The following is a 22,632-nucleotide window of genomic DNA, read 5'->3' on the forward strand; positions in this document are numbered from 1 at the left end:
TAGGCAGGCATTTAGGCTGCCTAAGTAACAGAAGAAAATGACATACACATATAACAACTCTTTTACTTCACATGGCAAGCTAATTAAAAATATCTTACTTGGCAGAATTTTACAGAAAGAAAACAAAACAAACCATCAACTCTCAAACAGGCTACCATTGGCTTCTGTAGGACTCTATCTAGGCCAACGTGCTGGCTAAATAAGAGGCGCTAAGGACACACATTGTTTCCTGTAACACAAAATGGAGCCAGTGCACTTTTGTATGAGGTTATAGATTTCTACAGAGGGAGACAAATGAGAAAAGGAAAGGAAAAGAACAGAATTTATTATTTTTCTTCTTCCTTTTTATCTTTTATGGGGGAAAAAATATAATCATTTACAAAGCAAATCCCCAAAAAACTGTGTTCCTTAGGTTCAATGAATAATTGCTTTATACTCTGTTTTTCGCTTAAACTACTATCTCTTCACTTAGCTTGATTGTAAGATTTTGGTATAGTGAATATACTTTAAGTATTATTAAATCTGGATAAATGGAAGTTGCTTTTTGCTTTCTATTTGGTTTCACTGACTGTAATGCATGTATATTTAATGCTTACATGTTTAAAGTTTCCTTTTTTAAATTTCACTTTTTAGATTTGTTAAAGTCTGGTAAAGCCAATTCTGTGGAATCTCTTCCAGAATTATTTACATCAGACTCTGAAGGAAGCTATGTAGGAGTGGGTAGTCCTAGAGAGTTACAGTCCCCTGACTTCACAACAGGATTTCTTCTAGATAAGATTGAGGTTTGTTTTAAAAAGCACTGTTTCCTTACCTTTAGTTTTCAGATTAGTAGGCAGTTTACCCTTTACATTATATTTTGAAACAGTCTCTTATTGGTTTATGAGGACATAAACTAATATATACAGCGTTACTTTTTTCAAATTTGTATAGTTTTTCTAGTTTTGGATCTTTTAATGGCACAGTTTTGAACCCTTTATAAATATTACTTCTAACCTTTCTAATCTTTAAAACTATGAAGACATATTGAGAAAAACATTTGTAGTTAAATTACTGAAATATATTTTGAGAAATTCAGTTAATACCAGATAAAATTTGTCCAACAAAAATGATTTTGAAAGTAAGCCAAATTTCAAATTCTGCGAAGGGTCTTTCTTTCATGATGTTAACTGGAGCAGAATGAGGTAGAACGATTGAGTTCTTCTAGTCTAGCACTATTAACTTTAAGCTGTACGATTACTATTGTGGTTAACTCTGAGAGGGGCATCCTTAACATCTCATTCCACAGTTGTTAATCTAAAAGATAGGAAATTCCACAGTGTTCTAGGCTCCATGGTGTTTTTACTGTAAAGAAGTTTGGGGGGCAATTGTTAATTCTCATAATGTTGGTCTGGAAGAAAATTGAGGCTTAAAGGAAGGTCGGAGGCATATTGTGAATGTTTTGCATTAATAGAATATGATCCTGACAGTGGAAATGCCATTTTAATAACATTTTTGACCCATTATAACAGAAATAGTTTTAGGGTCCCCTTTGAATTGTCAGAATTACTTGACTTTAATTTTATTCAGAATACTTTAATTATATTCGGTGAATTATAGGACATTTATACCAAACTTCCATTTTGTGGTCTATCTGAAGTCATGAATATTAATTTAAAAATAACTGCATCATATCTTACATGTACAACTTTCATTTAAAACATTTTATTTAATATTTGTGTAAATATAAATTTAATATGCAAACGCATTTCCCATAATAATCTCTCTCCCTCATTCTCTGTACTTAAAGCAATAAACTATAGAAGAGCACGTATTGAAAATGCTAGGTGATTTTATCACCATAGGATTTTTAATATTTATTAAGTATCTACTGTATATTAGTGACTAAAGTGTGCACCTACTATTACTGACTCTTTAAATTTGTTTTTCCTTCCCACAGGGGAAAATTAATCATATATTAATGGTACACCTCCTACGTATTCTAGGGAAGATTTTAAACCACGGGAAAAATCACCAACACATAAAATATCTGCTCCACAGCCCATTCCCAGCAACAGAATTGATAATACAAGCTCTTCCAGTTGGGTTGCTGGCTCTTTAAGGTAGGATTTGCATTTTGTTTTGTATCTCTCTTTCTAAGAAATTGCCATCTACTTTTAGTCAAATGAAAAATTTTAGTGAAGCACATTAAATATTAGTCTGATACACGGAAAATTATCTATACATATAAAAATTGCTGATCAATTATGATAGGCATGTTCCCCCTGGGGCAAAATTAATGTTTGTATTAACACCAGTAAATAGTAGCAAATATTTTATTTTTACTTACATGTAAGTATATATTTAAGTCTATATATATGTGACTTACAGCAGCAATTTTTTTGTAGTTGATGCATTAGTTAAAACTCCCCCCTTGGTACAGGTGAGGATGGGAAAGGTAGATTAATGTTAGGTACTAGGCTATAGTTAGTTTGAAGAAAGACATTCTGGTGTTCTTAATGTACTGTTTATTTGAAAAATAAAAAGCTAGAAAGAAAGGTTTTTAGTGTTTTCCCTATAAAGAAGTGGTACAAGCCAGGTGCCTGTGGCTCACCCTTGTAATATTACCTACTTGGAAGGCTGAGATGGGGAGGATTGAAGTTCAAGGTTAGTCCAGGCAGATAGTTTGTGAGACCCTGAAATAAGCAGAAGAGAATGGCTAGACATGCGGCTCAAGCTGTAGAGTGCCAGCTTTGCAAGTGTGAAGCCCTGAGTTCAAACCCCAGTCCCACCAAAATAAAGTGATAGATATTTGAGGTTACAGGCTTGCTGCTAATTGACTTGTTAACTGACTTGTTATTGTCATTTGGACTGTTTATGTAATTCATTTGAAAAATGCTGTCTTTTGCAGTTGGAACAAAGATTATGTTTCATAATCTAAAGGCTGTTCATAGGTTAGTCTCACTTTTGCTGTTCTAAGTAAAGAAATTGGAACATACATAATTTGTGGGAACACTTAGAAACTGTCTTTTAATTGCTAATGTTAGAATAGCTTATTAAACATGTTTAAAGAATACCTTGGTATAAAGCCAACCAATATAGGTTGGCTATCAATTTCAGTACAGTGTCTACTAACAGTGTTTAGCAATATGATCGGTATTTTCAGTATATACACAAACATTTCTACATTCACTCTGAAGTATTACCTAGCAGGAGTAGTGATTAGAAGTTCTTATTGAAAGAAAATGAAGTAAACAGGTTGCCCTTTCATATGCAATAATATGATTTATTTTTAGGTATATCATAAATTTCATTTAGATAAACTATATCTAAAGATTGTAGGATTCTTTTCTTATGATGCAACTCCCTCTGGTGGGTATCCAATATTGTTCAGCACTCCTCAAATTTTCTGATAAATCTCTGGTTTTTGTTACTACTAGATAGTAGTAAGTTGTAAAAAAAAAATAGAAAGGAAAGAATTTTCAACTTTTATTCATTCCAAAGAATAAGAATTTAATTAGAACTTTAGTGAGTTCTTTTGCCTAATTTAGGCAACCTAAGAATCTACTATTGTTTGACTTTTTATTTATGTTTTAGAATTCCAGATTTATACTTTATGAATTTAGATGCACTTAAGTTGAAATTATGTATGCATATATAATAGCAGCTTTCACTTAAAATATCCTTTTTGATTGCTTCTTGTCCTTTTGGCTAAGATGAAGTATGAACTTGAAAATTTCCAATTCTAGAACATTTAAGATTTTGGATTTTCAAATTAGGAATGCTTGGTCTAGACATAGAGTTAGGTGGGTACCATTGTGAACTATTTCTGGCCAGTGAATTATTGCAGAAATTCATAGGTATACCAAATAGATTCTGTGCACATAAGAAAAAAGAGATGATGTGCAAAATATCCTTTTTGTGTTGGCTGCAGCTGACAAATCTAAAGTATACTTTCATCATAAATCTTACATATCATTTACCGTTTCAGTTAAGTTTGAGGTTGGGCTTGATAGATAAACTGAATGCTTGGTAAAATTTTTTTTATGTCTTTTAGTCCTGTTAGTCCTCCTGTTGTGGATCTCAGAACCATCATGGAAACAGAAGAAAGTAGAAAAAAATGTGGAGCTACACCAAAGTCAAATTTAGGGTTGGTTAAAAAAAATCAAAAAAGAAAAGATCATATGGTATTATATTTCTGCCATGAAGAATTGGAAAGATCTGTTGTATCTTTGCTGTCATTTTCTGCATTTTAATGTAATAGCTCTAAACCTTTTTATAGGATACTTAATCTTTATAATATTATTTTTAAATATGTGCTAAAGATTGAGTCGAGTTTGTAGATCAGTTCTTATTGAACACAGTATTACATGTTAGAAACTTACCTCTAAAATGATCATTGCTGGCTATTTCTAAAAAAAACCCTCAAGATTTAAGCCTTGTGGTGCAAATTCCCCTGGAAAAGTATTATATGTAGGAGGGTTCATATATAGCAATTACTTGTTCACTTATAGTATAAACTGATAATTATCATTATTGAAACTTAACATTGTAATCCAAAAATTGTAAAATCACAATAAATAGAATATATCATCTGTAACCTTCATTAAGCATAAAATGATGTTAATTGGTTTAATTTTATTTAGAGTAAAATGATTTTTCATAAAATAAACTTTCTCAGAATCAGTGAAACCAGTGAACTAATTGGTTTAATCTAATATTTTAAACTAATATTTAATTAATCTAATATTTTCACATTAAACTAATATTTAATTAATCTAATATTTTCACAGTGAAACCAGTGAACTAATTGGTTTAATTTAATAATTTTTAGAAAAATGATTTCCCATGGAGTTAAACTTTCTCAGAAGCAATGAAAAATGATTGCATTGCCTACCAAAGAAAGCAATTCAGGAATGAATAGCATGGAAACAGTTTTAACTACTCCTTCAAAGTTACCCAAACCAGCGAATGCATGGTATGCTCTTATTTTTACTAAATCATTGTAGGTCTTGATGTTAGCTTTTAAGGTTGTTTTGGGCTCCTGAGTTTCTCCCCTACCTAAAATATTTTCAAATATTTCTTTTCCCCCTTTTCTTTTAAGTTAAACATTGGAATTTGAGGAACAAGAACTTTTTTTCCCTTAATTTTGGCTGTATTAACATTATAAACCATTGCTTCCAAATGTGGATTTTTCATATGTGGGTATAGTATCTTCTTCATATTCTGCAACTTCCCTTGCCAAAGTGGTTTAAAATAATTTTACCTTTTCACTTCTTAATAAGAAATAAAATGTGTTACAGTAAATTTCATAAAAGGACACTTTACTTTTAGTACATTAATCTCTCTATTTTTCTGCATGTACCGTAAGTATCTTCACATGGTTAAAATCAAACCTTTTTGTACTTTTTGAAGAGGTGTTACTTAACATTGTGTCACATAAGTTTTCTCCATCATAATTCACCCCACAGTGGCAGCATTAGTAGGAGTAACCTCCAAAGGGTAAGAAAACAGTTCCATTTTGTTTGCAACTCAGAATATCTGGAAACTGAGTCCAGAAGAGCAGTTGATGGATAGACTGAAGGGTAAGGAAGAAATAAAAAGAACCCTCTTTCTCTCACAAGGACTGAGGAGGGTATTTGTAGCTGTCCTTAGTTTGGTGAATTCCTTTGGTGTTTCTAATGTCACATTAATCTATTTGTAAGAAGGAATATTCTTCCCACTGAAAATGTAAATTATTTTGAAGAGAACAGCAACTCATTTTATTGTGAGTGTTACCAGTGGAACTGAATCAGAACCTTTCAGAACCTCTAGTAAATTCGAAGCATGATCACTGAAAAAGAAAATGAAACAAGGAATGGGAAACCCCAATTAGAGGATAAAGAGGGTGCAACTTGAGAGAATGGGCTAAGTGGAAATTTTAAGTTCATCAGTATTTGTTAAGTGCCTTCTACATGCAAGGTTCTCTGCTAATTTCTGGTGACAACTCATAAATCTTTGTAAGATTTATCGTGCATTGGTTGCAACACTGAGTTACTTTCTCTAAACACTGAACAAGATCAAGAAGAAAAAAATTTTTGAGACAGTTGTCAAGATATTAAATATTACTGTAATTTGAGAAAACTAACAGAACATGAGGATGCTTTGGGCTTAGTAATCAAATTTAGCTGTGCAGTTTCCTTATTTAAAGGCAAAAAAGTAAATGAGGAAGTTTCAGTTCTCCTGGAAGCATCTTTCTTAGAGCTCTGTGTTCTTTGGTCTCTTGTCAGTCTTTTCTAGGCCTGCTTGAGTATATGTCATCTTGAGGCTTTCCTTAATTATCACGTAGGAAATTTCCTTTGCTTTCCTCTGTTGTCAGGTCTTGTTTCCATGTCCTGTGTTTTTCTATTTAGTTTGCTCTTTGTTTTAATGTAGTATAACTTGAGTAGTTTTCTGGGAAAGAATGTACAGCACCTAAATTTTTGGAGTTCTTGAATCCATGCAAATGTTTTTATTCGCTCTTATCTTTATTCTTGACTAATAGTTACATTGAAACAGCATTCTAGATTTGAAACTATTTGGAGAAATTGTTCCATTTTCTTTCTGCTGGTGTGTTTGGGAATTTTAATACTGTTTGATTCCAAATTCTTTTTACATTACTCCTTATTTTTCTTTTTCTACCTTTGTTTTTTCCCCCTGGAAGCTTATACAGCCTTTTCTTTACCCCTAATATTCAGAAATTTTGCACAATATAGGTCTGATTAGATTTCCACCTGTACCACAGACACCCATGACAGTGACTGAGACACCTGTCAGAGGTTCACTTCCTGCTTTATCTGATAGGGCAAGGTTGTTTAGGGACTGTCCAGCAGCTCAACTAGTCCTGTCAGTATCCACAGATGCCTCTGGGGTTTAGAAGTGGGCAATAAGGGTTCCTGTCCTCTAAAAACAGCCAGGGTGAGAAAAACTAAGAGGCCCTTTCCCCACCAATGCTGTAGATAAGTGCAGAGTGGAGAAGAACAGAAGAAAAGTAGAAACGGGTAAAATTTATTTTGGCAACATGTTTCTCTTAAAGAAAACAAACCACCTGATTTTTTCCAAAGAGAAGGAAAGAGTAACAGGAATTTAGTGGTGTATTAGTGGGTGAAATTGATGAGACTTTACAAAAAAAGCAAGTTTCTTTGCAATAGTACTTCAATAGTTTTGATATTTGATTTGATTTAGCATTCTGAATTGTGGTCACTTGAGAAAGAAAGGCATCTTAGTATTTAATCATCAAGTAGGGCCATAGAGTCATAATGGAAATAATAACAATTAGTCCTAATTTCCTGAAGGAACTATCATACGGTGAAACCAAAAATGACAAAATTTTAAATTTGCAAGCCACTGTATGATGGTCAAGGTGCTTTTACTTAGTTTTATTTGACCCTCACAGCAGTTTATGAGCTAGGCAGCACAAATTCTTTCATCATTTTTCAGGTAGAAGATTCAAATCCAGATCAGTTTAGTGACTTGCCCTAGGTTATATGGCTGGAAAAACCAAAACTGAGACTAGAACTCTGGACTACTGCTTCTCAGTCCACTTTTGTTTCTCGTAGAAAGATATTCATAATTCTACAGATCTGTCATTGCAAATAGTCAATAGTTTCCAGAGATGAGTGAAACTTATCCACAGATAGTGTAATTCACAGTACTTATCTATGTGGGATTGATGTATTTTATTCTAGTCCATTTTCACGAACTGTAAAATAATATGCGAGTCAATCTAGTAAACTCAGCTCTCAACTTTTCTTTGGATTCTCCAAGAGACTTAATCGCAGCTTGGTTGGCAGATGTAACTTTTGAAGAGCATCACTTTTCCTGCTCCAGCCTTTGACCCAGTTTCTACCAAAAGTTGGCACCACAGCTGTCATATTGCACACACTGCAGAAGCTTTGCGCTTGCTTTAGATTTGTCTCAGCAACTTTCAATCAGATTATTTAATTCACTCTGGAAAGGGCAGAAGTAGAGAAACACATTTGCAGGGACACCATCAGGTTCATTCCCTTCCCCACCTATTTCCTAGATTCATCCATTTCCTTTCAGGCCAGGGAGAAAGCATACATGCCGGTGGTGTAGTCTTGAGGCTCACAAAGACCTTGAGAGTCCATTAAAAACTGTCAGCTCTGAAGGACCCCCAGAAGCCATGGAAGTTTCGAATGGGATACGATTCCATGAAGAATATCGTGTTTATTGCATTTCTAGTCTCCTTGGGTTTCCTTTATGATCCGAAAAGGCAGACCCTTAACATTTGAGAGTTCCAGGGCAAGAGAACAAATAGAGGTCCACATTTTAAATGTCAGCATAAATAGATGTAAAATAAAATATACTCTGTTCTCCTACTGCAAAAATGGTGCATCAATAATGAGAAATTAAGATGCATATTTAAAGTTACAGTTTTATGTTACTAATATTTGGCAAAATATAAGGCATTTGAATTTATTATTATTTTATACTTTAGACATTTTGTTATCATGCCACTGATATTTGCATGAATATCATATGCAAGTATATAATTTATAAGTTATAACTTGATTTATTGCATAGATTTATTGTTCTTATTCTCATTAGAAAGAGATTACTTATTATGCTGCATTAATTAAGATTTTAGTAAGTTGGTGTAGTGGCACATATCTGTAATCCCAGCATTTGGGAGGCAGAGGTGGGTTTAAGGCCAGCCTGGGCTACTTAGTGAGACCCCATCTCAAACAAAAAAAATGTTAAAAACCACAACAAGCCAGGAGTGGAGGTTCATGCCCAACTACGTGGGAGGCTGAGATCAGGAGGATCTTGGTTTGAGGCCAGCCTCTGTAAAAGGAAGTTCACAAGACTCTGTCTAAACCAGTAAAAAGCCGAGCATAGTGGTGCCTTCCTGCCATCCCCGCTACTCAGGAAGTGTAAATGGAAGAGTATTTGTCTAGGCTGGCCTGAGTATAAACTCAAGTCCATACTTGAGAAATAAGTAAAGCCAAAAGTGGTAAAATAAAGCTCAAGTGGTAGAATGCCTGCCTAGGAAGCCCAAAGCTGTGAGTTCAAACTCCATTACCACCAAAAAACCCCCAAAACCAACAACAAAAACATTTTCACATAGTTTGTGCTCTATTAACATTAATAAATTAAGAGATCAAAAATTGATTGTAATTATACAGAGTACAAAATTTGAATGTTTCAGCAATAATTAAAAGTAAACATAAAATTAATATCATTCTGCACATATATACATGTTTTTGGTACTGGGAAGTATGGGGAGGAACAAAAGGAACTAAGGCAATTTTTTCTTTTTTATGTGGCAGTGGTATTGCAAGTAGGATGGCCTCAAGCTTGCAAGGCAAGTGCTCTACCACTTGCCACAGCCCCACCCCAAAAGTGATTTGTCTTTTAAAATATTCAAAATGATCTATTAAAATTAAAAGTCTCTATTAATGTACATAAAACTATAAACAAAATTACCTAAACAAGTTAAAATTTTAAATTCACTTTTCAAAAATTTAATTGTCTTTAGATAATTTCCTAAAAATAAATTCTTCACAATTTTATCATTGAATGTCCATTAGCTGTCAGTATAAAAATTAGTATCACATTTTATTTGTTATGTTTATATTGGCATTGTCCAGGAGAAATACAGAACAAACCACATATATGTTTTTATTTTTCATATTAAAAGTTTGTCTATATTAGCAAAATTAAAAAGCAAACATTCCAAAAATTGAAATATATTTTAACATATTTTATTCCAACATGATTAAAATATTTCAGCATGCAATCAATATAAATCAATAAAGCCTCTTACATTCTTTTTTCAAATCAGTGGCATATTCCAGATGTAACCCCAAAGACTGATACAGAGGTACCTTTGTTTTCCCTTAAAGTACAACGTTGCTGTCATGTCTGAATTTTGACGTTTGTCTTATATATTTTCTATTGTTAATACCTATGTGCCATATTTAGAGAGATAGTTTATTTAAAGATTTTTAAAAATCATTCAGAATACAGCGATAAGTAACAGCTATTAGTTAAGTCAGATTATGTCAGGTTCAATTTTATTTTCAATACTGTTTCTAGATTGTTAATAGATGTGTACAAGTGTTGGCAGACCAAATGGTCCAAATCTAGTTTCTAGCCTGTTTGTGTAAAGTTTTATTGGAACTTTGGCACACCCATTGGTTTACTTATCCATGGCTGCTTTTGCACCGTAACAGCAGAGTTGAGTAGTTTGCAATGGAGACATGGCCGGCCTGTAATGCCTAAGGATATTGTCCTTTACTTAAAACTCTGTGTTGACCTCTGAACCAGTGCCATGCTGTCCCAAGCGTTTAACAGTTCTGTTCCCTACAGTCATGTTGATTGATAAAAACAGAAAAATGCTGACTACATAATGCCTTGAATTTGAGTGATCATGCTCAGTGGTCATTTTTAGAAGGAATGATGGGGTAGGCCACGGGAAGAGTCACACCTATGATCCATGGTCACACATTCCTCACCATTTCTTTTCAGTGGCTTGCTGGGAAGTCAGTAAAGGCCTTGCATTCTAGCTCAGTGAATCAGATATGTTGGTCTTGAGACCCTCTTTACACTCTTAATTAGTGAGGACTCTAAAGAACTTTTGCTTATGTGGATTATATTTGTTTCGTTCACCACATTAGAAAATAAAGCGAGGACATATGAAGTATTTGTTAATTTATTTAAAAATAGCTGGCAAGTGTATTACATATGAATATAAATATGCTTCTGAAAAATAAGTGTTTTTTTAAGCAAAATAATTATAGTGAGAAAAGTGATATTGTCTTACAATTTTTGAAAATCTCTTTAATGGTTGGCTTAACAGATGATTGGATTGTTGTATCCACTTTTATACTCACTATATTTTATTATATGTCATATAATATCTGGAAAACTTTAGCATATACTTATGAGAAAATAAAAGTGAGGAAAGCAAATGCTATCTTGGGATTACTATGAAAATTCTTTACACCTCTCAGACCCCCTAAAATGGTCCTGTGGACATCTTTCTCATTTGCAGATTTTCCAGTGAGCTTAGTAACAGGTGTAGATAATAAATGGTAGATGGTGTGGATCCTGACAAGTTGAATCATAGATCAAATTAAATAAGTACCTCTTTGTCTTTTGGAATTTGAAAACCAATAGGCTGGCAAAGGGACTCAAAAAGCAAAGAGTGTGAAAGGATGGCTATAGTTAAAGAGACAATAACAACTGTGTTGGTTAAGATCTGGAGAATTTTAAAAGGCTTATTCACTGTTAGTGTGAGTGTAGTCATTTTGGAGCACAGCCTGGCAAATCCTCAAAAGGGTAAGCATAGTGTTTATATACGACCTACTAATTCCACTCCTAGATTTTTAGTCAAGAGAATTGAAAACATATGTCCACACATACTTGTGCTTGCTCAGTAATGTTCTAAAACATTTTCTTAATTACATGCTCACCACTAATTCCAAGGTATGCACATGAAGAAGTCTTAAAGGAAAATTATTCAGAAAGAGATTTATTAGCCATCTTCAATACTTAAAAGGACTTCAGTGTAGAAAGAGATTTATCCATTGTGGTTCTTGAGAGCATAGTGAGAATGCATGGGTTGAAATTGTAATAGAGAAATCAATTTAATTTCATACTTTTTAATAACTAAAATTGTCCTCAAATTGAAGTGAACCTGTGTGGACAGTAGAGTCCTTATTTACTGAAAGTTTCCATGCAAGACACGGCTCTTTATTTGGTCATGATGCCGTAAGGCGTCGTGGTAAACTTTTTGGAAAGGCTTAGGCTTTGCAGTCCAGGGGATTTCTGTTGTAACTTTTCAACTCTGCCATTACAGTATGAAAGCAGCTATAGACCATATGTAAACAAATAGGCATGGCCTTATTCCAATAAAACTTCAAAAAAATAGGCAACAGGCCAGATTCAGCCTGCAAACTCTAATCTGCTGATGCCTGCTATGGAGGATGTTCACCCATCATTTGGGATTTGTAAGAGAGAAATTTTTACAAGTTCTGTGTCTCTTATGAGAGAGAGGCACACAGATAGGCATTTGCATTTCAGTTTTTGCTAAGTAATTAGTATTTGGCTACATTTGAGGGGGGATGTAGTTTTATTGATTAAAGCAACTTTGTTGTTGCTGGGGATTGAACCCAGGTCCTCAATCATGTTAAGCATGTGTGCTACCACTGAGACAAACCCTTAGCCCCCGTTTTCCTAAGGTATAAAAATTTAATTCTGTTAAAATAGCCCTGATGGGTGGGGGGGATGGTAGGTCCTATTTTGTTATATAATTTTGTGGGCTTGTAATCAATTTGAGCAGAATGTGTTAGGTTTAAGAGTTTGGAGTAAAATAATTATACTAAAAAGTTATTGAAAGTCTAAAATAAATATGCCCACCTTTTTTAGTATGCTTTTGTTTTCATATTTCTATTAGTTTATTAGTTCTGAAAGGTTATGCTTATTAAATGTTACACAGATGACTAACTTAAAAATTCTTAAGTCATAACATCTTAAATTTTCTTTTAGCAGAAACACACCTCTGAGCAACCTGTCTTTTCAGTTTCAAAGCAGTCACCACCGATATCAGTACCTAAATGGATTGATCCCAAATCTATTTCTAAGACACCAAGTAGGAATACCTTGGATGATACATGAGCTGGTAATTGGCACCTAGCTCAGAACTCAGGGTAGGGAAATAGAAATAAGATGAACTTTGGGACCAAATAGATCTGTGATTGAATCCTGTTGGGTTACTTTACAGACTTTGCAAGATACAATTTTTCTCGTCATCAGTTTTATCTATAAAATGTGAAAGGGAAGGTGATTACAATAATAAATATTTTTAAGGATTGTTATGAATGTAGTCTGTCATATTGTAATCTATTTAAAACCTATAAATCATCTAAGAATGTGAGCCTTTATAACCATGTATTACCAAACGGATACCTCTCTACTTGAGAGAGATTTTAAAGGAAGGTTAACATTCTTAGAGTGAATAAATATTTTAGTATAGGAAGTGTTAGTTGGAGCATGATAGTTTCTGGAAGAGGTTAGTTGTATGGTTTACATAGTTCTGAAGGTGTTCAAAGAAGACAGACTTGAGTGAATAAGAATGAGGGGGTGAGTGAGGAAATTAGTCAGCGCTGATTAACAGAAAACACAAGGGGTGTTGCAAAAGCAAATGAATGACATGTCAACGAAAATAACTTAAAGGAAAGTGATACACTGTGACCTTCAACTTGTGGCTATATTAATGGTTTAAGGTATAACTTAGTTCACGATGCCTTTGGCTTTTCATTTTCATAATGTAATTGATCTCTGTTAAAATTGACCTTCTTTTAAAACCTCTTTAATGCAATTTTGCTATATATCACCTCATTTTACTACATGTAGAAATTTTAAAGAATGGCTGTTAACTAAAATGATAACATAGATATTTCTTGTGATACTAGATTATTTATTGTTAATAAATATTTGTAGAGCTCTTTTGTGCCAAGTACTGTTCTCATGTTGAAGCTATAATAGCAAATAAGGTAAAGAAAGTATAAATGAGTGCTGAACAGATAATATGGGCTTAATGGCCTTACTCCTTTAATGATGTAACTGGCTTCTAGATATTTCTAGCAGACCATTATAGAACATTATGGCTTAAAAGCACTCAAACTCAATGATAGTCATAATAAGGTGAACCTTGCCTTGGCTTCATTCTTATAAAATTACTCTAACTTTCTATTTTAAATTCTGTCTTACTTATTTTGCTAGCACAGATTTCTTGTCTGGGGACAAAAAATTAATTTCGGAAAGAATTTCCCCAAATAAAATATCTGGTGAAACTAAAACATCAACTATCAATTATGAAAACTAACTTAGGTTCTGTTTGATGTGGCACATGTTAAGTTAATAACATTTAAAATACACGCAAACTTGATCAGAATCTTGAGTTTTCTTTAATTTCAATATTTTGAATTAAGAAAAAAACTCTTTCCTAGTTTTAGGACTCCAGTTGTAAAGAATGACTTTCCACCTTCTTACAACAGTTGATTTTCCTCCAAGCACACTCATATCTTTGCCCTAGTATCTTCTCAGTCAGGGTTCCATTGACCTCATTCTAAAACTGTAACTCCCAAATTTCCAATCACAGTGTTCTCCGTTTCCCTATCTGCTTTTTCTCTGTAGCATACCTTTTAACATGCTCTTATATTTATTTGATTTGCTTTTGTCCCTCTACACACGAATGTGAGCTCCATGAACATAGCAGTGTTTGATTTGCTCAGTGATCCTAGCCCTGGTATCCAGAATACAACAGAATAGTAGTTGAATGAATAAACTGCCTCCCTCAGCAATTGTGCTGTGGGTAACATGAAACAAAGGCTACTGGACTTATTTTAAGCTTTTCTATAGTTTTCTAAGCCAGCTAATAATGACTAGACTTACTTGTGACTATCTTACTAATTTATTAAAAATAAGGAAGTGCCTGTAATCCTAGATACTTGGGAGGTGGAGATCAGGAGGATCAATGTTTGAGGCCATCCTGGGCAAAAAGTATGTGAGATGCATTTCAACCAATAAAACCTGGGCATGGTGGCATACGCCTGTCATCCCAGGTGGGTAGGAAGTGTGAATAGGAGGATCTCAATCCAGACCAGCTCTGGCGAATAAATGTGAGACCCTATTCAAAAAATAAGTAAGGCAAAAAAGGGTGGGGATGTGATTTAAGTGATGGAGCACCGGCATAGCAAGCATAAGGCCCTGAGTTCACACCCCGTACTGTCAAAATATAAGTAAGTGTCTGCCTGATGGCATGTATCTATAATCTCAGTACTTAGAAGGCTGAGGCAGGAGGAGTGCAAGTTTGAGGCTAGTCTGGGTTATATGAGGCATGTAGACTGTATGGATAGTGGTAGAACATGTGCTTAGCATGTGTGCAATTTGGGTATAATCTCTAGCACCACAAAAAACCCAATGAATACAAAAAAATAAATAAAGCCTGTACATTACCATGTAAAGCAATCTTCAATAAATATTTTATTTATACACTCCCTTTCTCCTCCTTGTATCAAATTTCAGTCATGGGAATAAAGGAATCATTTTATTTAAATACCTGATTTAATTGCTTTTGGAGACATTCTTTAGCTAATATTTATTAGTTATTTGATTATGTTCCGTAATGTGAGGGTGTTGACACTTGTTACTTAGTGGCATGTTTTCAGAGATGAAGAATTGTTTTAGTGGTGTTTTTTTTTCCTTGGAGTATATTGAAGCTGTAAGCTTACTTAAATCAAGGGCCAAGTGATAAAGCTATACTGGCCCATATTTTCTGAGTCCAATTAAATTATGATTCAACTTAATAATTATGAAGGTAAAAAACCAGCATGCCTTAGAAGAGGGTGAGTTTAGGCTATTACCAACTTACACTATATTTATTAAGAACATCTGGAATGGTCATGGAGCTCATGAAGATGGTCAAGACACTGGTGTACCCAATCTATTTCTACTTTATTAATTCCCTGTGAAATTGACAGAGCATATTTCTGACACTAACTGGCCGCTGTCCTTGGGAGGCTGAGTCAGGATCATTTGAGCACAGGAGTTCAAGGTCAGGCAACATGAGACCCATCTCAAGAAAACCTCCAAAACCAAATAAACCAAAGTAACTGACATCTCTGTGGTGAGAAAATAAAGGCTACCCAGTCAAGACCATAGAGGTTATTTATTGCAAGAGTTTTGCCAAAGTTAGCGATATTTGAGGGGTAATATATGCATACAAAAAGTTGAAAGTTTTCATTTACTGAAAAATTTTAGATCATATGTATGTGTATTTCTATCTCTAGTATCCTTCAAGTTTTTCTGATATATCCAACTTTAAATGTTTAAAAATGTCTATTCTGTCCTGAATGTTTTTAATGATGATAGCAAACATTTGCTATACTATGGACACACTGTAGAATACTGGGCAAATGTCAGTCATCTCTGTCATTTTTCAAACCCTGTGCAGTAGATATTACTAACAGTATTTTATTTTTGAGAATTAAGAAACGTGTCCAAAGTTAGATTGCTGATGGAGTGAGCTGGAATTCAAATGCAGGTGCTTTCCTCTAGCCTTTTGTAAGTTTTGTGTGTTTTATTTGTATGTGTGTATGTACTTGTGTAGTATTATCTATAATCTTTAAATTTTACTGTTAGGCTACAAAGCTGTTTCACTGAATGAATATACTACCTCACACCTTATTAAACAGCATACACATAAAATATAATCATTAGGTTAAGGGTTAGTAGTGTCGTATTGTACCACACAACAACGGTGCTCTGAATTCATTCAGCTTTGTGAGGCAATTTACCCTATACAAAATGGCTTTGTGCTGCTATTTTAAAATTCATTTTGTCCCTTTCATTGTTATTTTCTGCTATCTATTACCCTACCACTGTTTTACATTCCATCTCCTAATTTTCCTGTGTCCAAGTAAACTCAACAACATTCATTTTGAGTTTTATACTTGAAGATGAAATGTAACTGAGTTGTACTTAAGGGTCTGTGATAGACCTTATTTATTAGTTTAGTTCTAGCCCATGAGCCTCCTCCTTACTTCTTTCCTGTATCTGCTGGGTAGTCAAGGTTAAGTGACTCTTTGCTTCAATGTGTCAAAGGGTATAAATGAATACAGTATTTCTTGCATACATGGGCATTTTGTATTTGAATTTATGAAGTCTTGAAGGAGCACTGTTGTTCCATGTTTGGTGAAAGTTAGACACATTCTGATGTTTTGTTCTTAGAAATTGACTGTTCATTATAGCCAGAACTATTTCACCTTGACATTAGAGATCCTGACAATGTACTTATGAGAACATCTTGTTCTTGAAAATTGGACCTGTCCTTTTTTTCACAACCGAAATATACTGATAGCATATTATCTGTTACATGGATGAGCTTGTCAACATCAGGCACAGTGGGAAAACATCATCTATGAAGTGAATTTTCTGTTCATCACAGCCTTAGTCATCCTTAACATTTTTGAATGTGCTTTTCTGTATGTTAATTTTTCTGGTTAAGGCACCCAAAAGAGTATTATGAACATGTCAAATTTAAATTGTTTTTCTTTTGTGTTAACATAGAAAGTTTTGTGGTTTATATGTCTTTGAGTTACTGAATTTACATATGTGATTGGAAGTGGGCTGTTATTCTTGTATCATGATTATTTTTTTCCTTTTATATTCAAAGTAGGCCCAGGATTTGTTTCAGAATTTTCTCAGCCTAAAATTCTGTCTTAACAAGTTTAGAAGTATTGTGATAGTATACAGATAGTACATTCTAAACTTTCTTCTTTGTCGTACTGTATAGGTATTTCAGGTATTGAATGAGAAGAAACAGATATATGCCATAAAGTATGTGAACTTAGCATAGGGGAGAAATGACCCAAGCCTTGTATGCACATACGAATAATAAAACAATAATAAAAAAAAAGAAATAGATGGAAGTACTTCTGCCCTTCTGTAGGGATTTACCTGCCCCGTATAGCCAATGGGCCACAATAGCAAAGCTTTTCTTCTTAGATTTCACTAAGTACAGGCAACGGATCAAAAAAAAAAAAAAAAGTATGTGAACTTAGAAGAAGCAGATAACCAAACTATCGATAGGTACCGGAATGAAATAGCATATTTAAATAAACTACAACAACACAGTGATAAGATCATCCGACTTTATGATTAGTAAGAATTCTTTTTTCAATTAAAAAAAATTTTTTTTGCTATAGTTCTTCAAGTAAGTGTTAAGTAAATCTTAATATAACCTAGCTATTTGTTGTTTTGTTTGGTTTTAATTGCAGTGAAATCATGGACCAGTATATCTACATGGTAATGGAATGTGGAAATACTGACTTGAATAGTTAGCTTAAAAAGAAAAAAATCCATCAATCCATGGGAACGCAAGAGTTACTGGAAAAATATGTTGGAAGCAGTACACACAATCCATCAACATGGTATTAAAATCTCTTCCTGTGGGTAAAGTTAAAATATTTGTTAAGGGCTATAGGCTTGGCTTAAGCAGTAAAGCACCTGCCTAGCAAGCATGAAGCCCTGAGTTCAAAGCCTAGCACTACCAAAAAAAGTTGTTGTTAATGTCATCACAGAAAAATACACTTATTATTTATTGGTATCTTTAGCTACGTGAACTAAATAATTGGAAGTATTTTTAAAGATGAGGAAATGAAGCCATTTCTTAATACTGTTAACCCAAAGGGTATAGTACATGAACTCAAATTCCTGCATTTGTAATGGAAAAAAAGCATCTTTCTCAGTATTAATGTAGTCTGTGGTCCTTATCTTCAAATATTTTGAATTTTAGTATATCTGAGACTTTTGGGCTCAATCATCCTAAAAATATGAGATGTTTATTTCCCTCTTCCTCCTAGTGATTTTGCATTATGTGCCCTTTGTGAAAGTTGATTTATTTTATTACTGTTAGCCTCAGGCTTTTATTTTAACATGTTCTTTTTTTCATTTTAGAGCTTTCTCTGCCTTTCCCCTATCTTTAGAACAAAACTCTTTAATCTAGATGATTGTAATTTATCTCCCCCTGAATAAGTTTTCTTTACAAGTTAAAAGATAATTTATTAGTGATTACCATTAGTGCTGTAGGAAGTGTCTTTACATCTGGCAGTATAATTTACAATGCTCTGTACTGGAGAGAGATCCACAGTGGTTAAAGATAGATCGAAGCCAGACTGCCTGCCCTCAACTCATGACATTGTCACTTAGGCCTTGTGACCTTGAATGGTTTACTTAAACTCTCATTGCCTTAGTTTCCTCACCTGAAAGTGGGGATGATAATAATGGTATTTCCTTAGCATTGTTTTTGAGGATTAAATGACTCATTAAAAGCAGCAAACTTAGATTGTACCTTGCATGTAACACATGCTAAGAAAGTACAGACCTTATGAGAAAGGGATATTTAATTGGGTTGACTAACTCAAAGAACCAACTACAGATTGTAAATTTTACATTGTCTCATAATGGATTTTTTATTTTGGAGGCATTGTTCATAGTGATCTGAAGCCTGCTAACTTTTTAATAGTTGATGGAATGCTAAAACTAATTGATTTTGGAATTGCAAACCAAATGCACTGTGCTTTCTCTCTTCCAGGCACTGTTCTACATGTCTATAAATTCCTCCTATAAATTAACATTCAGTCCTTACCACACATGAGGTAAGGACTATTCTATTCTGCATCTATTCTTTGATAGATGCAGAAATCAAGTCTGGGTGTTCTGTAATTAGGAACTTCTTTACTTGCTACCAGGATTACCGATACGCTTTTTGACTTTTAGAAACTCTACTCTCTTCCTCCACAGATGGATGAAAACGTCTTCAAGTACACATAGATGTACACACTTCTGGGTATGCAAAGAAAAATAAAGATGCCTTTGACGAGAAATGCCTCTTCTGGATAGACCCTTCATAATGAGAAAGAAGCTTCCTGTGCAGTAGGGTCATTTCCTGAGAAAGTCCAACCCACATCCTTGTAGATTTTATAACGAACATTTGCTTAAAGTCTCTTCTACGGTCTTGTCTCTTCCGTCCTCTTCTTGACCATTTGCTGTTGCATAGTTATTCGGTGTGCATTTTCTAAGATGAAATACTGGAAAATAAATAAATCAGCTACTTCTCAATTCAAAGTGCTTCTTTGGGTATGTTACATAATTTTACATGGTGCGTGGAGAATTTAACTCATTGTGAATTATTGCTTCATCTAATACTGTGGTTCTTACATGCTTCACACACTTTATACTTTTTATTTTGTATGTTTCTGTATTTCCTTCTCATCTGGCTTTTCCTACTTGGATTATGTTATTTTTCTTTTGTTTTCTCCAGAGGTTTGGATATGTGTGTCCCATTTATAATTCTGCCATTTTAAATAGAAAACATAAAGAGTATTTCCAGAATTATCAGAAGCATGATCTGATATTTCAGTGCCTTTTCTATTTAGTCCACCCTTACTCCACATAATTTTTACTACCTGCGCACTTATCCTGTTAATGATTTTGTTTCACGTGTAAAGAGTGACTTAATTCCAAGTTATTGAATCTTTTGCTCTGTACAATACATTGTTGTCATTTTTAAATTGTACATACTTTTTCAATGACTGAGATCAGTGGTGAAAGGCAAATATATGCTACATTTAATAATGCCTTTCCATTTTCTTGCAGCATCTCAACCCCTTTGCAAAGCAGAGCATTTTACAGAGAAGTAACTAACCATATTGAACGCTTCCTCATCAAATGTCTATTTGAGCAGTACTGCAACTCACAATTTACATTTTGGAGACCTCAAAACTTCGATTTTCTTTGCTTTTTCAGTAAAAAGGTTTTTTTCAAATAGCTTATTTCAGGAAAATAAACTAGGTGCTATATTTTGTTAAGTCTGGGCATCTTATTAAATTTTTTTATGAACTATTTAACTTTATATGAATGACATTTCAAAACATTTTCAGTATTTTGCTTTGAGGTAACATTTACATAAAATAATTTGAAACCCTTTTAAGTGGATGAGTTTTAACAAAAGTCAAAGCATCACCAACATCACAACTACAATGTTATCTCAAAGGTTTGCAGTCAATCCTATCCCTTCTTTTGACCCCAATCAACCTACTTTAGTTTATTTCTGTCACTATAGATTAGTTTTACCTGTTCAGGAAAAACATAGCAAGATGTAAGCTCTTATGCCTGGCATCTTTTATTCTGTCTGCTTTTGAGATTGGCTATTTGTTCTATGAATTAGGAGTTTGTTCCTATGGTTTGTTGGGTAGTAGTCTATTGGATAGATGAACCCAAAAAATTTTTTTAAGCCAGTCACTTGTTGATAAGCACTTAGGTGGCTTCCAGGTTGGGACAATAATAAGTAAAGTAAGTGAACATTCATGTACAAGGCTCTGTGTGGACATGTTTTCATTTGGGAGTAGATGAAGAGTAGAGTTACTCAGTTATATGGTAACTGAATGTTTAACTTCACAAGAAACTTGCAAATTGTTTTCCAAAATGGTTCTACCATACTGCATTGCTACCAGCAGCTCATAGGCTTTCTGCCTGTCCTACCTGTGCAGGAGTAGTAGCTTTGGTTTTGGTTTTCAATTGTTTATTAGCCATTCTACTAATTATGTAAAAGAATCTCATTAAGATTCAACTTGTATAGATTGTTTTTGTTAAATAACTTTCATATTTATTATTCATACCAGTATTTTATTTTGTGAAATATCTATTTAAATCATTTACTCATTGTTATTGGGCTCTTTGGTTTTTATGTTAGGGGGTTCTTTATATATTATAAATGTAAATATTTTGTCAAATATATAGATTACATATTATTTTCAGTTAGTCTTTGGTTTTCTTTTTTGCTTTTTTAATGGATTATTTTACAGAACATAATTTTTAATTCTGATGAAATCCAAGATATCAAATTTCTCATCTATAGCTAGTGGTTTTTGTTGTAAAAAATTTTAATTAAAAATTATTATAAAGTATAATTATATTATATAATTATATTTTTAAAAATACTTATTATTGTCTCAACCTGGAAAGCCACCTAAGTGCTTATCAACAGGTGACTTGTTTAAAATTTTATTTTTTGGTTCATCTATCCAATAAAATACTACTAAGCAAACCCTAGGAACAAACTCCTAATTCATAGAACAAATAGCCAGTCTCAAAGCAGGCATAATAACAGATGCCCAGTGTACCCCCCAAACTAGGAAAACTGTCTTTTAAGTACATAAATTCACTCCCTTGGGCCTCACGTTTGATTTTTTTTAGATATCTTTTTTGTTTTGTTTTGCTGAGTCAGGGTTTTGTTATGCGATGCAGGTTCATCTTAAAAAAACTTCTATGTAGCTCACGCTTGCCTCACACTTGCAGTTCTCCTGCCTCAGCCTTCAAGTGTGAGGAATACAGCTGTGAACCACCATTCCCAGCAAGCCTTTTGCAATTCTTTCAAACTATCAAAGATAATATTTATCAAATATTTATCTAATTCACCACACATTTATAAACAAATTCTTACATAAACTCAAAACAATTGAAATGAATTGTTGTCTTCATTTTGGATAAAAAATGTGAAAGATAGCTTAAATAAGCTAAAGTCCAGATTTCAAAACAAGTAGTCTTTTTCCAAGGCCATCTTATGTGACCCCATATTTCATTTTATCCAATAAGATATCCAGTGCATTGCTTTTTTAAAATTGATCTTTTGTCTTCATCCAAGTTTGTCTATCTTTATATCTGCACCTGACTTATAGTTCTTTAAACCCACTGAAAACTTCATGAAATTTTCTTTTTTATTCCATAGTGTACTTTTTAGGGCTAGTTTATTTTCCTTCACTAATTCTTTACCACTCTTTCCCCCATTCATGTCATTAGAAACCAGATTTCAAATAATTATTGCATTTCCTTGTTCAAGCAAGCTAAAATAAATTCAAATTTAATTTCTCAATACAAAGCACATAATGTCCTTGTAAGATTTTTATATACCTCATAAACATTGTATTAATCTATTTTGTGGTACTGTAACAGAAAACCTGATGCTGGATAATTTATAAGCAAAAGAGGTTTATTTGGCTTATAATTTTGGAGGCAAAAAGTCCAAAATTAGGCTGCCTCATCTAT

At 33.6% G+C, this 22,632-nt stretch overlaps 1 protein-coding gene and 2 long non-coding RNA genes across 7 annotated transcripts in view; all 3 read left to right on the plus strand.

Moving 5' to 3' along the window:
• LOC141410465 (inhibitor of Bruton tyrosine kinase-like) overlaps positions 1-952 on the plus strand; it is a 973,048-nt gene extending 972,096 nt beyond the window's left edge. For 2 of the 4 annotated variants that reach the window (XM_074066909.1, XM_074066908.1), the window contains one exon: positions 634-952. In XM_074066909.1, coding sequence (XP_073923010.1) covers positions 634-860 — 227 coding nt within the window. In that variant the 3' untranslated portion in view covers positions 861-952. The remainder of the gene's footprint in view (positions 1-633) is intronic. The other 2 variants (XM_074066906.1, XM_074066907.1) reach the window with 2 other exon arrangements.
• A 1,042-nt stretch (positions 953-1,994) lies between these two features.
• On the plus strand, positions 1,995-14,016 carry LOC141421232 (uncharacterized). 2 transcript variants are annotated; one of them, XR_012445859.1, is made up of 5 exons: positions 1,995-2,099; positions 4,034-4,126; positions 4,811-4,954; positions 12,511-12,643; positions 13,974-14,016. It is a non-coding gene; the product is annotated as an uncharacterized lncRNA (long non-coding RNA). The 2 variants fall into 2 exon arrangements; XR_012445860.1 differs by having other exon boundaries at positions 12,514-12,643.
• Positions 14,017-16,146: 2,130 nt separating this feature from the next.
• Positions 16,147-20,910, plus strand: LOC141421234 (uncharacterized). The gene is made up of 3 exons (XR_012445862.1): positions 16,147-17,688; positions 17,805-17,957; positions 19,010-20,910. It is a non-coding gene; the product is annotated as an uncharacterized lncRNA (long non-coding RNA).
• Positions 20,911-22,632: the final 1,722 nt, after the last annotated feature.

The sequence above is a fragment of the Castor canadensis genome, chromosome 3 (assembly GCF_047511655.1).
Source record: "Castor canadensis chromosome 3, mCasCan1.hap1v2, whole genome shotgun sequence".
Classification (NCBI taxonomy): domain Eukaryota; kingdom Metazoa; phylum Chordata; class Mammalia; order Rodentia; family Castoridae; genus Castor; species Castor canadensis.